This window comes from Dreissena polymorpha, chromosome 7 (assembly GCF_020536995.1).
Source record: "Dreissena polymorpha isolate Duluth1 chromosome 7, UMN_Dpol_1.0, whole genome shotgun sequence".
Classification (NCBI taxonomy): Eukaryota; Metazoa; Mollusca; class Bivalvia; order Myida; family Dreissenidae; genus Dreissena; species Dreissena polymorpha.
Genome location: NC_068361.1, coordinates 73,374,239 through 73,390,866, shown reverse-complemented (window position 1 = coordinate 73,390,866; position 16,628 = coordinate 73,374,239). Strand labels below are relative to the sequence as shown.

The 16,628-nt window shown below is 36.8% G+C and overlaps 1 protein-coding gene across 24 annotated transcripts in view; it reads left to right on the top strand.

Annotated features, from left to right (window-relative positions):
* LOC127837303 (SCO-spondin-like) overlaps nt 1–16,628 on the top strand; it is a 192,545-nt gene that overhangs the window by 1,204 nt on the left and 174,713 nt on the right. For all 24 annotated transcript variants that reach the window (XM_052364220.1, XM_052364240.1, XM_052364219.1 and 21 more), the window contains exons 2-4: nt 4,886–4,930; nt 6,417–6,505; nt 10,477–10,551. In XM_052364220.1, the coding sequence (XP_052220180.1) occupies nt 4,886–4,930; nt 6,417–6,505; nt 10,477–10,551 (209 nt within the window). The remainder of the gene's footprint in view (nt 1–4,885; nt 4,931–6,416; nt 6,506–10,476; nt 10,552–16,628) is intronic.

Genomic DNA, 16,628 nt, shown 5'->3' with positions numbered 1-16,628 from the left:
TTTATACACATCCAGTTCATTTAAACAGTCAAGTGAAAAAAAACGTACCAAAAAATGTAATTAAAAAAATTATTTATTTGTAACAATGTCATAGTTGTAACTTATATTGTATTTAAAAAATGGATTTTAATTAGCGTTGATTTTTCTATTATTATAATGTTATGGTCTTGTAACACTATTTAGTGTCAAATTCAGAACCAGCGCCGCACCATATATTTGCAACTTGTTTCAAATCACTGGTTGGATGCAAGACCTGCGTGGAACGAGAGTCCACCAGTATGGCAAGCGGTTCGACGCATAATCCCAAGAAACTAGGGTCTCATGAGAACCTAGGTTTTCAAATGAGAACCTAGGTACTTGTGAAAACCTAGAATACCAAACGAGAAATTAAGTTCTCAGAGTGAGAACCTAGGTTCTCATGAGAACTTAAGTTCTATGGGTCTATGAGAAACTAGGTTCTCACGAAAAACCTAGTTTCTAATGAGAACCTAGGTTCTCAAGCGTAAATTAAGGGTTTCAAATGAGAACCTAGGTTCTCATGAGAAACCTGGTTTTGTTGGGATTTCATAAACCTAGTTTCTCATGAGAATCTAGGTTCTCATGAGAACCTAGGTTCTCATGAGAAACCTAGTTTCTTGGGATTATGCGTCGAACCGCTTGCCATAGTTAACCTCCAGTTGTCTCCCATTGCTTGGTACACGCTGGCGGCATATTTGTAAAATGATAAGAAATAGGCGTGAAACCGTGAATGTTACTCCCCAAGAACATTTTTTGAAAAATATTCAGGCAATACTTAGTAATATTCTACGAAACTTGTAGGAAACTTCTTGAGGAATGAAATTAGTAAAGTAATCGGTCGACATGGTCTGAACACGTGAATAAAAAATTAAACTGTTTATGAAATACGTTTATGAAACGACTGTACGGTAAAGTTTTCTATTTTGTGTATGTCTGTGATATACATGTAGTAAGCAATCATTATGGCATAAATACAAGTTTTATCTCTATTTATAATGTGTAATAATGTATTATTCAATCGTAAGATATCGGCAACACTGCAAGAAAAACTTATGCACTAAAGACTTTGCAAACATATTTCAATAACTTGAGATATCTGCAAAAATAAAGTTCTTAACGGTGTGTTTTCATTCTGTCAATCCATTGTGTAATCATATGTGAACCCCATTGATCATGCGCTCTGAATAATATGTGTCCCGTTTTCCAAACTAGCAAGTTTACGCCGTCCGACGCGTAATTCTGAAAACCTAATTTCTCTGAAAACATAGGTTTTCAGAGAACCTAGGTTCTCAGAGAACCTAGGTTTTTAGAGAACCTAGGTTCTCATGAAAACATAGGTTCCATGAGAACCTTGGTTCTCATAATGAGAACCAAGGTTCTTTGCAAACCTAGGTTCTCAGAGAACCTATGGTTTCCAAATGAAAACCATGGATTTGGCAAGCAGTTCGACGCATAATCCAAAGAAAATAGGTTTTTCATGAGAACCTAGGTTCTCATGATAACCTAGGTTTTCAAATGAGAACCTAGGTTCTCATGATAACCTAGATTTTCAAATGAGAACCTAGGTTCTCATGAGAACCTAGGTTTTCAGATGAGAACCTAGGTTTTTATGAAAAACTAGGTTCTCATTTGAAAACTTGGGTTCTTGAAGCAATGTGCAATCTTCAAGCGAGAACATAGGTTCTCATTATGAGAACCTAGGTTCTTATGAGAAACCTAGTTTCTTGAAATTATGCGTCGAACCGCTTGTCACGTTATGGTAGGAATTTGTAGGTGGAATATTTTGGGATTACTTTATTTGTACATATGTGCACTTTGTGACAGTCATGTTTCAATAAAGTAATCCCAAAATATTCAACCTACAAATTCCTACCATAACGTGACACAAGAGGATAGGTTGTGTCACGTTATGGTAGGAATTTGTAGGTGGAATATTTTGGGATTACTTTATTGAAACATGACTGTCACAAAGTGCACAGATGTACAAATAAGCTTATCGATGAGGGAGAGATTAAAGAATAGTATTGTTGACACAAGGCCGGGTATGTTTGTAATGGTCAAGCAAAAGTGTTTACATGTATACAGATAAAGCTTGTAAATATTTGGGTGGTTTGTTTATCCCGTTCCCAGGGTTTCATTGATTCAGTATCTTTAGTAATCTAGCCAATCAGCAATAAGCACGCACAGAACACTGACCAATCGGATTCATAATTGAGTTTCACGGGGCAAATGTTAGAGGGAAATAGTCAGTTAGCATTTAGATCTAGAGGTGAACAGATGGAAAAAGACACAATCATGTAGCAATCACAACGTATTTGTACAACTGAAAATATTAGTTATGTCAGACATTAAACTGGATAAGAAACTGATATATGTGTTGTTGAATATTTTATACCACATTATGCAGAGAAATTAACATAAATAGAGAGGGAAGGACTTGTCCCATGCGTGACACGGGAAAATGGTAGTTAATGAAAATCTCGTCATCATGGCAATACGCGTATGACGAGATATCGAATGATAGGCTCAACACCAGTAATTTAAGAGTAATGAACGTTGTTATAACTATGTGTCGTCCATGAACTATGAACGATTACGTGACACGCTTGCCATACACCAGGACGGCACACGACGTGTCGTGACAGGGCTTCACGAGGCAATCTATGCTCTGAGGGGCATTGTTCACCATACTTATTGAATGTATATGTTTAGCAATAATTCGGGGCTTTTTTAATTTGTTAAACAGATATTAATACAATGTAGTAAATGATTACATTGTTTGAATTACTTTAAGATAAAAGCTATGCTTAAAAAAAGATATTTATTGTGCCACGATTATCGAAATGCATGTTATGAACGTACTAAAATCCAATGATTTTAAACAAAAGCAGATATGTACATTTTGTATCGTAATTAAATGTTACTAGATCTATTTATTTTCCCATTAGAGTAGCCAACAATAGCTGTACCAAGACTCGACTATTCTTCTTCTATAATTGTCTACATTTATGTATTCAAAAATAATAAGTTCTAAGGGAGAGAATCTTTTTTGCGCAGTGTTCTCCCTTAAATATTATAATTTTTGAATACATACATGTAGTCTGTAGACAGTTATAGACGAAGATTAGTCGAGTCTTGGGACAACTATTGTTGTCTACTATAAAGTGAAAATAAATAGATCTAGTAAAATTAAATTACATGACCATTACATTATAATAATAGAAAAACAACGCTTATTAAATAGAAGTTACAACTATGACATTGTTACAAATAAATAAGTTTATAAATAACGTTTTTAGGTACGTTTTTTATCCTATTGTCTAATGACTGTTTACATGAACTGGATGTGTATAAAAGGAATAAAATGATACATTTTTCAACTTTTGCATGAACTTGAACAGATCACGCAAGCCCACGCTTGCTTGAAGGCGCAATTTTCTCTGCAAATCATACACGTATAGTTACAGATATACACGCTTCTCTATAATCGTATTCGCGTTCCATTTTAGGAGACAACCATGATTTAAAACGGAACGCTTCAACGCGTGCATGTAGTTGCTATAGGCGTTACGCATGCTATTTGCCTTCTTTATAAAACGTAACGTTTAAAGTCATTTTTAGCGGCGTTATAATATAATTGGAAGGTACATATTTTGTGGAATATGAACTAATATGCGTTAATTTTTATGTTTCGTTGTGTCGAATTCAAAACGAAAAAGGAAAAGACGGTATATACACGGACCAACTTGAAGTTTGCTCGGAGTCCTTATGTGTAGCACAAAATACAAGTCAATGGTAATATATTCGGAGGCATCCGTTCCGTTAGATGAAGCAAGAAACTGGCCAGTTATTATTCATACAAATACCTGTGCATTGACAAAATTTGTATTGTGTAATTTTTATAACAAAAAACGTATACACATGAATCTATAAGTGCCGGTAATCACTTCTTGCCAAAATGGATGCATATAAAATCATGCAGATTACTTATTGGACAAACTTAATAAAACTAAATAAAACTAACTATAATAATTACATGAATTATAGAAAGATATGTGCTTATACTGTCTCCAAATGTTTTTATAATTAAAAAACTCTTAATATGTGTGATGGTACTCAAATATTATTCACTATCAACTATTATTTCTTGTACTTTCAAGGGTTGTACAATTTTCGATGACGACTCATTGCTATCCTTATCGTTCGGCCATGCATGTGCTGTCAGGCTTATTTGACGAAATTATATATCAGTCCGTCACCGCTGGTTATGTTTTATTACACAATGGACACTACTGTTAGTTTGTTACACATAAAACGAACACGTTTGTGTTCATGATGTTTGTCATTACTATAAATTTCAAGATTGGGTGATGTGTGACGTATATAACGTCATGGGGAACATGCTTAAATAAAAAATAAAATCCTACCAAATCTGGTTGGGGTTTCTTGTGATGGCAAAGATTGTATGTGAGAGCATTGAACGACAACTCTGCGTGGAGATTGTTGTTAGGCCTGAAACATTTTAGGTTTGTTAGGGAACATATTCAATGACTTTGATAAAGAAAAATATGTCAACCATATAAACAACAGTCTTACCAAGCTCAGTTACACATAAAACGATGAAATATGTATTTGACCAATGAACGAAGATAGAGATGATTTCGGATTTGAAGTAAATCGTTTGGATTCTTTAATCTTTTGCTAAAATTTACAACTAACAAATTAACGTGTAATTGTCGTATTGAATACTTCAAAATGTGCATTGCCCAAATCGTGCATGTTATCAAAACCACCATGTCTTCCAAAACTTCGACATGAATATGTTCTGATTCGTTACAATTTTCACGCGTGCATGATTCTTTTCTAGGTTACCTGTTCGCCGTGACTTCGATACTGTTGTCATTTTTGTCAGGTAATGTACTTTCTACTAAAAAGAACAAAGAAGTATAGACAACAAAACAACACCATTAATTTTAATTTATCCACAAATTTCGATATTTCTAAATAATATTCATAAATACAATTTATTGATTGTGGCGATATTGACCTTCTTTGCTTTGATCAGCTTGAATATTCCAAGTGAGTGTATTCAGGGGCAACTGTCGTGTATGAGTCGTACCATTGCTACACATTTAACAAGTTAGTGTGCACCTTAAAATGAATGTGCTGTTAAAGGGGCCTTTTCATAGATGCTGGCATATATTGGAGTTTGTCATGGAATGCTTTATATGGATAAATGTTAACAACGGATCTAAACAGCTCCAGTAAAAAAAAAAAACAAGAATAAAATTAAAGAAAGAAAAAACGTTACCCTCAATTGGACTCGAACCACTTACCACTGGAGTCCTGGAGTAAAAGACTACCGCTTAGACCACTCGGCCATCCGTGTTCATACAATGAAAGATGTATTTGATATTTTATATACGCAATGCTCGTAGTTTCACGAAATAAAACGACAACAACAGAAATCTCCAAATTATTCAATCGTTTCGCGTTGCTACGTTTTATAATTTTCGGGTTTTTAAATCGTCAACATATGCATATAATGGATATTTTAGAACATGGTTAAAGTTCAGTATTACTGTTTCCTCACAAATATCATAACTCAAACGAAAATGTGCGAATCTGAAACAACTTTTTAATTTTGTCAATTTACCTTAACGTGAAAAGGCCCCTTTAATTATGTGAAACATCATGCCGTTCGTTTCCAATAACATCTAAACATCGGGGGAAGAAAGTTCGAATAAATCTTTTTGTCAACTTTCAACTATTTATTTAACATTTGTTCTTTAGTTGGTGTTTGCTAATGTATAGCTCATTCAGCGAATATCATCGAATGTAGCCAAATGATCGCGAACTCATTTAATTTTAGTAAAACTAGCGTATGGCAAAAATGATCAAAAAGACGGAAACCAATCTGAAATAATACCAAGTTTTGTGTCGGTACAAAAAGTAGTGTTTTTTTCGGGTTAGTTGAAACGAACAATTTTTCGTCGCCGTGTGTTTCGCACTGTTCGTGCATAGTTTCCCATCATGGTCAACGGGTCATCACTAAAAATGTTTAACTAAACATGATGCTCGAAACTGTGAACAAGGGCCTCTGATCATCTAGGTTATTAGGTTTTTATGCAAGGAATGGATGACTTTCTTGCAATTTATTTCTTAATGTAGGGTGTGGAAAAGTTGAAACAATTCTGGGTGATCCAATATAACTTTCAAATAGGGAAAGTACTTTTTAAGTTCCGGGATATATGGTTTGTCACCGTTTAACATTCTGAATTGTCAAAAAAAAGAGATTGCAAAGATTTAAAAGTGAACGTTGATAAAGCATCCCTCTTGAGTATATTTATGTTCATCCTTTTAAATAATGGCATAAGAAACATCAATTTATTCCTTAGGGTCTGACGGGATAGCGTGCCTTAACTGTGGGCGCGTCGCAGCGGACCTGCTGCACTGCTCGACAATAGTAGAGTGTAACCCCGATGAGGTAACAAGACGTCTGAAATTCTATTTTATTTACCATTATTAACAACAACAACAAAAGCAACAACAACAAAAACTACTACTTTTACTACTACTACTACTACTACTACTACTACTACTACTACTACTACTACTACTACTACTACTACAACTACTACTACTACTACTACTACTACAACTACTACTACTACTACTACTACTACTACTACTACTACTACTACTACTACTACTACTACTACTACTACTACTACTACTACTCCTACTACAACTACAACCACTACTACTACTACTAATACTACTACTACTACGACGACGACGACGACTTCTACTTCTACTATTACAACATCTACAACTGCTACAACAACAACAACCACAACCAACATCACTGCTTCTAAAACAACAACATCTACAACAACAACAACAACAACTTATTCCACTACTACTACTACTACTACTACTACTACTGCTGCTGCTGCTACTACTACTACTACTACTACTACTACTACTACTACTACTACTACTACTACTACTACTACTACTACTACTACTACTACTACTACTACTACTACTGCTGCTGCTGCTGCTGCTGCTGCTTCTGCTGCTGCTGCTGCTGCTGCTGCTGCTGCTGCTGCTACTACTACTACTACTAAAACTACTACTACTACTACTACTACTACTACTGCTACTACTACTACTACTACTACTACTACTACTACTACTACTCTACTACTACTCCCACTACTACTACTACTACTACTACTACTACTACTACTACTACTACTACTACTACTACTACTACTACTACTACTACTACTGCTACTATTACTACTACTACTACTACTACTACTACTACTACTCCTACTTCTACTACTACTTATACTACTACTACTACTACTACAACAACTACAGGTTCCCATAATGGGGTTACGGGGCTAATACGGGCCCGTTAGCGTACCATCGGCGACACTTTTACCTGTAACGACGGCATGGAGACGGGCGCTAGAACTTGGCGGATGCGTGGCCCAGCGGGCAACACAAGTTTGCCAAGTTTTGTCATATTTTAAATAATATTACATATAAAATAAATGGCAATATACATTGTATGTGTACGCGAAATTAATAATAGTTATAGAACGTTGCTTTAAGTCTCAATTTAAGAACGAGTAAATATATATTACGTTTCATTATGCAATATGTTTAAACATTTATGCTATGTTGGGGTCACCAAAATGTATTTCCGGCCTTTGCGTTAAAAAAATCGGCCAGCTCATTAATTTTCTATGTAGCATAGTTTAATTGTGAATTTAAGTGACACTACAACAAAACAAATTGCTACTCAGTTATATATATATATATATATATATATATATATATATATATATATATATATATATATATATATATATATATATATATATATATATATATATGGGTAAGATTTACCAGTAGACGTTCTTCAGTGCAATATAGCAAACACACAGTGCCGACATAAGTATTTACTAAAATAGACATAGGGATGTGAGCATTGGGAGTGACCTATTCATACAAAGCTATGGCATATTTAAATCCAGAGGGCGAGATTGCGAGAAAGCGATAGAACAATGGCGACAATACGATGACGACAGTGCGACACTACGATGACGACAATGCGATAGTACTATGACGACAATTTGAAAACGCGATAGTACGATGACGACAATGAGACAGTGCGATGACGACAGTGCGACAACACGATGGCGACAGTGAGATAGTACGATTGCGACATTGCGACAATGCGATAGTGCGATAATACGATGATGCAGTGCGAAAATACAATCACGACATTGCGACAATACAATGGCGACAGTGCGATAGCTCGATGGCGACAATGCGAGAGTACGATAACGACAATACGAAAATACGATGACGACAGTGCGACAATACGATGGCGACAATGCGATAGAACGATGGCGACAATGCGATGATACGACGGCGACAGTACGATTTGAATATCGCATTGTCGCCATCGTACTATCGCACTGTCGTCATCGTATTGTCGCATTGTCGTATTGTCGTCATTATACTATCGCGTTCTCACTATCGTACTAACGCATTGTCGCCATCGTATTGTCGCACTGTCGCCATCGTACTGTCGCGTTCTCGCATTCTCGCCCTCTGGATTTAATATGTAACCACGATGGCCCTAACGGTATGTCGTACAGTATAGTGCGTAAAATCTGGTTTAGAATCACAATTTATATGCCTGAAACAGATGTTGAAACCCCGATTTTGTTTAATAAGTAGCAGTCTAAATATACATGGGTTTTCCAAGCTTTAAATAAACATATTAAAATAAATTTCATGTTCGTATCGGTTGAAGTTCTTGTTAATAGTAGAAGCAAAGAACACAATAAAACGCTTATCGGGCTTACTAATTTGAGGCAAGAACAAAAAAATCGCGCTATTATATATAACACATAACATATAACAATTATCCGCCAAGTTCGAGCGCCCGTCTCGGTGCAGGTTTCTCCGATGAAAGTTTCGCACAGTCGTTTCAGAAGCTACCGAGTTCGGATATGAGACAACGAAACATGGCTTGACTTTATATAGCAGTCAGCGTATCACCTGTCCAGACTGAGCGGTTGGGTAAGCTAGCATGGACCAACTCTGGCCGCATATGACATAAGACCCATTTCCGCATGACGCGGGTCATATGACCTCTATAATGCTTATTAAGCTTTGAATGGTATTTGCAAACAGTATTTTGCATGGGCTTATTGTAAATGTGTTGTACGTGTTCAATAGTATTAATGACAGAGGGCATATATAAGATCAATATTACTACGGTGTTCATTTTCTGTCGCAAAATGAAATGTAATACAGATTTTTACTCGGCGTTGTGTACAGTATGACAGCGTTGTCTGTCTGCGATACATTTATACTGGTTCTTTGCTGGCATACTCAACTATTGAACTCAACCATCATCTCGAACAAGAAATGATAAGTACCACGAGCATAACCCTGAAATTGTAACTTATTTAAAAAATAATTCATATTGTTTATATTATTCATATTACTATTAATATCCATATTCATATAATTATTATTATTTTTATGTTTATAATCGTTGTTTTTCTCGTTTATAAACTTTTTTCCGGCTAAAAAAATGGTAAAAAATCCCATAGGAAAAAAATCCCATGGGATAAAAAAAAATCCCATTGAAAAAAAAACATGGAAAAATTCCCATGGGATTTTTAATTTTTTCAAACACGATTAAACGCATTAAATAGCGTAGATTGTTCATCATTTGATAAAATATAATGTTTCTGGAAGTTTCTTGAATAAATCTCTTAAAATAAGAAAAAAATGCCATGAAATTATTTCTCCCATTTCAAAAATGGGATTTTTAAAATACTAAATATGTAGAGATATTATTCGCATAAAACCTTTATACAGTCCCTAAATAACGTATAAATACTTGTCAACGCAAAAAAACACGTTTTTTAAAATGTCCAAAATCCAATGGGATTTTTCTCCCATTTGCAAATTATGGGAGAAAAAAATCAAATGGGAAAATGAAAAAGTCCCATGGAAAATGAAAAAGTCCCATGGGAACCCCAACTTTGCTAATAAATTTAATATTGAAGAAAACGCATTTTAAAGTAAAAAATAACCAATTATTTATCAAAAGTAAGACATCTTATACTTTATCACAAAGAAGCAAATCTGCAAGAAAAAGGGTACTTAAGTTTGCGAAATTTCGGTTTCGCAATGTTTTTCCGGTGGCCGTTTACTACTACTTCTACTACAACTACTTCTCCTACTACTACTACTACTACTACCGCCGCCGCCGCCGCCGCCACCACCACCACCACCACCGCCACCACCGCCGCCACCACCACAACCACCCCCACCTCCACCACCACCAACACCAACAACAACATCACTAGTATTACAACTTATAATAATACTTAACTTTGTTTGACGCTGCAGGCATGCTATGTGGACAGGACATTGACGACACTTGGCGGGTCGCCGCAGTTCTCCGCCGGTTGCAGGAGGATCTCAGTAAGTAAAACTAATTCAGAATATTCATTGACTCTCGGCCAATAAACAATGGCTTCACCGCTGTTGCCTACGAATTTAACCGCGAAATAAGTGCTTTATAAATACATATAAGAACGGCAAAATGTCGCACGGTGGCTTATAAAAAAACAAAAACAATATGTGACAATTTGTGTATTTGATCTTACTAATATTTTGCCAAATTATAATGAGTAGGTTCGTACATCGGCTTACTTGTTATTTGTGAAATTACAAGGAGTACGTACGTTCTTTGACTATCTCGTTATTTGTGTCAATTATAAAGGGTACGTACATACAGTGGCCACTTCGTTATTTGTGCCAATTGTAAAGAGTAGGTACGTGCATTTGTTACCTAATTATTTTTGCCAATGGTTGGTTATTTTAATAAATAACTAAAAAACACAACCGTAACCGTAAGATGTCTTAAATAACAATACAAACAATTGACAGATAAAATAAACAAAAGATTCAACAAAAGATTCAAATAAGTTACCTGCAGGAATATAAAATGTCCTACACAAATAATATAATGTTTCAATCAAAGATTGAATGGCTGTCTGAAGCAGCCTTCAGCAAACAACTGAATAAAGGAGGGAAAGTGTATGATTGGTTGTTACGTGCACGTGCTAAATTAGGTTAAATTCAACTATATGTTAACTATAAAATAATTAAGACTACAGACATTATATCAGAGCTACCTAAAACTACTCGACATGAATAACAAATAATTTACTAACGATAAATATGAATTTATACCCTGTGACATATTCCCCCTGCTTTAGAAATGTCGTCCCGACATTAATTTATATATGTTCTATAAATTTATAGAACTCGCGGTGATAAAACATATACGTTCATCAAGTTACTACTTCCAAAGTTTGCAATAACACAAACACATGGTATCAATCATAAGTTTTATTATAAAACATTCAAGTACAATAACTTGCACATTTTTTTTCGTAATAACACAAACAAATGGTACGTATCTATCATAAATTTTATTATACAAACATTTAAGTACAATATATGGCAATTTTTATAAAGACACATATTAACATCATTTTTTAAAATAACTCTATAACTTATGCCACACTTCGGTCTATAAGCAAACACTTCACATTATCATATCACTGTTAGTCTTTACCGTTCATATATAACACGAACCCGCAACGTAGAAGTTCGGCGCTTTACGTTGGCGGTTCGAGCGACGTACACTACCGTCGTCATAGTTGTCACGTGATTGTGTCCGTCGTTGCGGTATAACGTATCTCGGAGCGTTTTGCTCTTTATTTTGATGTTGCTCCGTTATTCCCAATGGCAGCAACAAGTTTCTGTGGACACGACGTATACGTTTGGAGTGAGGTTGATCCTTCTTGACGTCATACACGGGAATTTCAGTATTTGGCTGGTCAATTACCACATATGGCACATCTTCCCACTTGTCAGCGATTTTCTGTTTCCCGCGTTGAGTCACATTTCTTACTAAAATCAAATCACCTGGAATGATTTTAGTGGCTCTAGCTTTAGTGTTATATACCCTCTTACTTTTCTCTGCATTTTGAAATGCGTTCTCTTTCGCACGACTATACGCAGTCGCCAATCTGTCGCGAAGTTTGCGGCTGTACTCATTCTGGAACACCGTCCCATTATCGTTCGATGGTAAATCAAGTAGTGCGTCGATCGCTAACCTTGGGTGACGTCCGAACATTAAGTAGTACGGCGAATAACCAGTACTTGTATGAATTGTGCTGTTGTACGCATGAACCATCGGTGCAACATACGACTTCCAGTCGGATTTCTTGTCCTCCGCGAGTGTGGACAACATGTGCAGCAGTGTCTGGTTAAATCTCTCTGTCATCCCATTACCCATAGGGTGATATGGAGTTGTTCTAGATTGTTCAATTCCAGCTAACTTGCACAGTTCGCTTATAAGGCCAGACATAAAATTGGTACCTTGATCACTGTGTTAACGCGCCGGAAAGCCGTAATGCACAAAAAACTTCTCAAACAAAACTTTCGCTGTTGTTCTCGCTGTCTGATTTGTCGTTGGGAACGCCTGCGCATATCGCGTAAAATGATCGGTGATAACTAAAATATGCTCGTATCCACCTTTTGATTTTTCTAAACTCAAGAAGTCTATGCAAACAAGCTCCATTGGTGATGAGGTTGTAATGTTCACAAGAGAACTAATTTCGGCTGGAGTTTTGCTTCGTATGCATCGGGCGCAATTACTGATCTTGTCTTTTACAAAGCTTTCCATGCCAGGCCAAAATAATCTTTGTTTGAATAATGATAGTGTCCGATCACGTCCTTAGTGGCCGAGGTCATCATGCAGGCTTGAAAACACTATCTCCCGTAATGCTTCTGGCAAAACTAATTGGCTGTACTCCTGCTCACATATCTTAGTTCTTCGGTATAAAACCCCATCCTTCAACTCAAGACTGGACCAGTGTCTGCTATATTTCAAAACACCGGTACATGAGTCTGAGGAAGATGATACAGAAGGTCTTGTGCCAACTTGTACTTTATGAATAACCTTGGAAATTACTGGGTCGGCCAGCTGTGACTTTCTCCAATTGTGAGAACTCAGGGCGTATGTTTGCAAGACATCTTCTGGAACTTGATCACAAGCCTCAGGTTTGTCTTTTACAGGTGCGGATGTACTGAAACTGTAGGGCGCTTGTTCAATCCCTGCTGTTACGGCAGTGGTTATAGCAGCTATTGTTTCTGGTTGCACTACCACCCTGCTTAACCCATCTGCGTCGGCGTTGTTTTTACCTGCCCGATAACGTGTCGTAAAGGTGTAGTTTGATAACGCAGCAAGCCATCGTTGCCCTGTCGCGTCCAACTTAGCACTCGTTAGCACGTAGGTAAGTGGGTTATTGTCCGTTATAACTTCAACTTCCGCGCCGTAAAGATAGTCGTGAAACTTTTCCGTCATTGACCATTTCAACGCTAAAAATTCCAACTTGTGCGCAGGATAATGCTTCTCTGACGGTTTAAGTGAACGGCTTGCATAGGCTATGACCTTTTCGTGGCCGTCTTGGCGTTGATAAAGTACAGCACCCAATCCCTTTGAGGAGGCATCTGTGTGCAGAATAAACGGCAATGTATAGTCTGCATAGCCTAAAATAGGTGGATTGGTAAGCTGTTTCTTTAACTCCTCAAAAGCAGTCTGTTGGTCGGATCCCCATTGAAATGGAACTGGTTTTATTGCTTTGTTGTTTCTTTGTGTTGTACGTTTAGTCGGATGGCCTATCAGCAGGTTATTTAATGGCCTTGCAATGGAAGCGAACCCCTTGATGAATCGCCGATAATAGCCAACGAAGCCGAGAAATTGGCGTACTTGTTTCACAGACTTTGGGGTTGGCTAATTTTTTACTGCTTCTATTTTGACCGGATCTGCTTCTATGCCATCTGCTGATACAACATGGCCAAGGTAAGTGGTTCTTGTCTTGAAGAATTCACATTTTGATGGTTTGATCTTGAGGTTATATTCAGCCAAACGACAGAACACTTGGTCTAGTCTTGCAATCTTGGTATTGACATCTTTGAAAAAATAATGATGTCATCCAAATAAATGAGGCAATCTCTAAGATTTAAATCGCCCATACAGCGTTCCATCAATCTTTGAAAGGTTGCGGGGGCGTTGCAAAGTCCGAATGGAAGGCGGTTACATTGATAAAACCCTAGTCCACCCACTTGAAACGCTGTCTTTTCCTTGTCCTCTTCTTCTAACTCCACCTGTCAGTATCCACATTTCAAGTCCAACTTTGAAAAGTACCGTGATCCTGCTAACAGATGAAGTGTGTCCTCAATTTTTGGTATTGCATAACTATCTTTCTTGGTGTTTGCATTTAGTTTTCTATAATCTATACAAAATCGTATGGTTCCATCTTTTTTCATGACGATTACACAATTCGATGACCATGGACTTTGAGATTCTTGTATAGCTTCCATTTCTAACATTTCTTTGAGATGTTCTCGGACTTCATTGAAAAGAGCTGGGGGAACTCGTCGAAAAGGCTCTTTAAAAGGTTCTGAATTTGTCAGTTTGATGGAGTGCTTAACTGCGGTTGTGTGTCCGATGTCAAATTTTGATTTTGGAAACACTGTATCCCATTTTCTAAACAACTTGTATACCTCTTGCTTTTGTTCCGGACTTAAATCAGTTCCGTCGAGATCAACATCATATTCATTTTTCATGTCCTCTAGTTTTGTTTTGTTTTCTGTTTCAGTATTGACAGTTGATATGGTTGCGCTTGATGGTTGCAGTATTGGAGCTTCACGCAGAACTTTCACTTCCTGTAATTCACACAGTTCTTGTTTTGCTCTTATCTTTACAGGTCTTGCAGATATGTTGCACAATCTCACAGGTACCCTCGCAGTTCTTCCACGAGTATTTATGGAGACAACTCTTGGACATACCAATGCCCCATGACTGTCACTTTGGCATTGTTCAGTTACTGCTGCTTCAGTGTTTTGACGTTTCCGCAGGAAATCTACCACGGTCCTGGTTTCATTTGGATGTAACGTAATATCTTTGGTTGCAAGCACTTTTCCAACGTTTGATTCTATTGCCAGAAAAGCTGCTTTCCATTTATCGTCCGGGCATTCATCACTGTACAAGTCTTTCATATATCTGATTATATTTGTGCCAATTATGACATGAGCACTACCATGACTTTCGATAACAGGCGCAACGAGAAGAATTGTCTCTTTGTTCATGTCCAAAATGTTACTTCCAATTGTTGCCTGAATATATCCAGAATATGGAATACGGGTGCCATTAGCTGCTTTCAATTCAAGATAAAATTTATGTAGTGAAATCAGTTCTGGTTTTGGCGTCATTCTGTTGTAAAACGTTTCAGTTACCACACTGACTTGTGACCCGCTGTCAATAAGCGCGGTTGTCTCTTTTCCGTTAATGGTAATAGTAGATAGGTTAGCATCGCCTACCATTCTACTAAACATGTTTTACACTGGTTTCTGTTTGGGGATAGTGGTATCTTCACAGCCCTCATTGACCCCATCAATTAGAGCTGATTCCCGTTTAAATGATGTTGAGAGTTGCTGTCTCTATGATAAACATCTTGCGGAAAAGGTCGTCTTCCTCTATATGGTCCTCTGTTTCCGGAGTAACCTCTGCCTCGTGAAAACGTTCTCCTATTTCCGGATTGTGGTCTATTATCATATCTCTTGTAATCTCTTGTCACATTTTCACTTCTATTGTCCTTCCTTGCTACTTTCTCCTGTGTTAATACATCTAGTTGTTTTTGCATACTTTGTAATTTCTCTGTTAGTTCATTCAATATTCTAAATTGTTTATCTAGTTGCATTGTATTGATCTGTTTGGTATGTTCTTTTCTCTCTTGTGATACTGTCATTGCATGTTCTTCTCTTCTCACTCGTTTCCGTAACTCTTCAAATGTGAAAGAGTTTTCAAAGAACACTCTAGTGGCATTCTTTAATTCAGAGTTTCTCAAGTATTTCCAATACTTTGTTCTCAGTATTGCATCCTTCTTGTTTTCTTGTATTTCGCCCTTTTCTAAAGCTCTTTGAATCATTTCTTCAATTCGTATACCCCATGATGTTATGTCTTCGTCTTCATTTTGTCTGGCTTGATAAAATTCTTCCATTATACTTTGTCCGCTTTTTACATCACCGAAATTACTTTCCATCGTTGACAAAATGTTTTCTAAGGTTGCTGTGGCTTTCAATGTTGATAAAACTTTTCTTGGTTCTCCAGATATGGCATTTCTTACGCACTGTTTCAGTATGTCTTTCTGGTAAATTTCTGACCGAATCATACTTTCGATTTCTATTTTCCATCCTCTAAATTGAGTTGGGTCCGAAAATTTAGGAACACTCGGTTTCAACATTAATGGTGGATTAGGAAGCACTCTTCGTTCCGCATTTCTTTTATGTTTGTGTCGGTGATGTATATCTTCATGTTCCAATGCCTCGTCTAATGACGTAATTGTGCTCCGTGTCTCCATAATATCTTCTTGCAATTCTTGTTTTGTTCGTTTCAATTTCCTTATTCTTTCTTCTTTCTG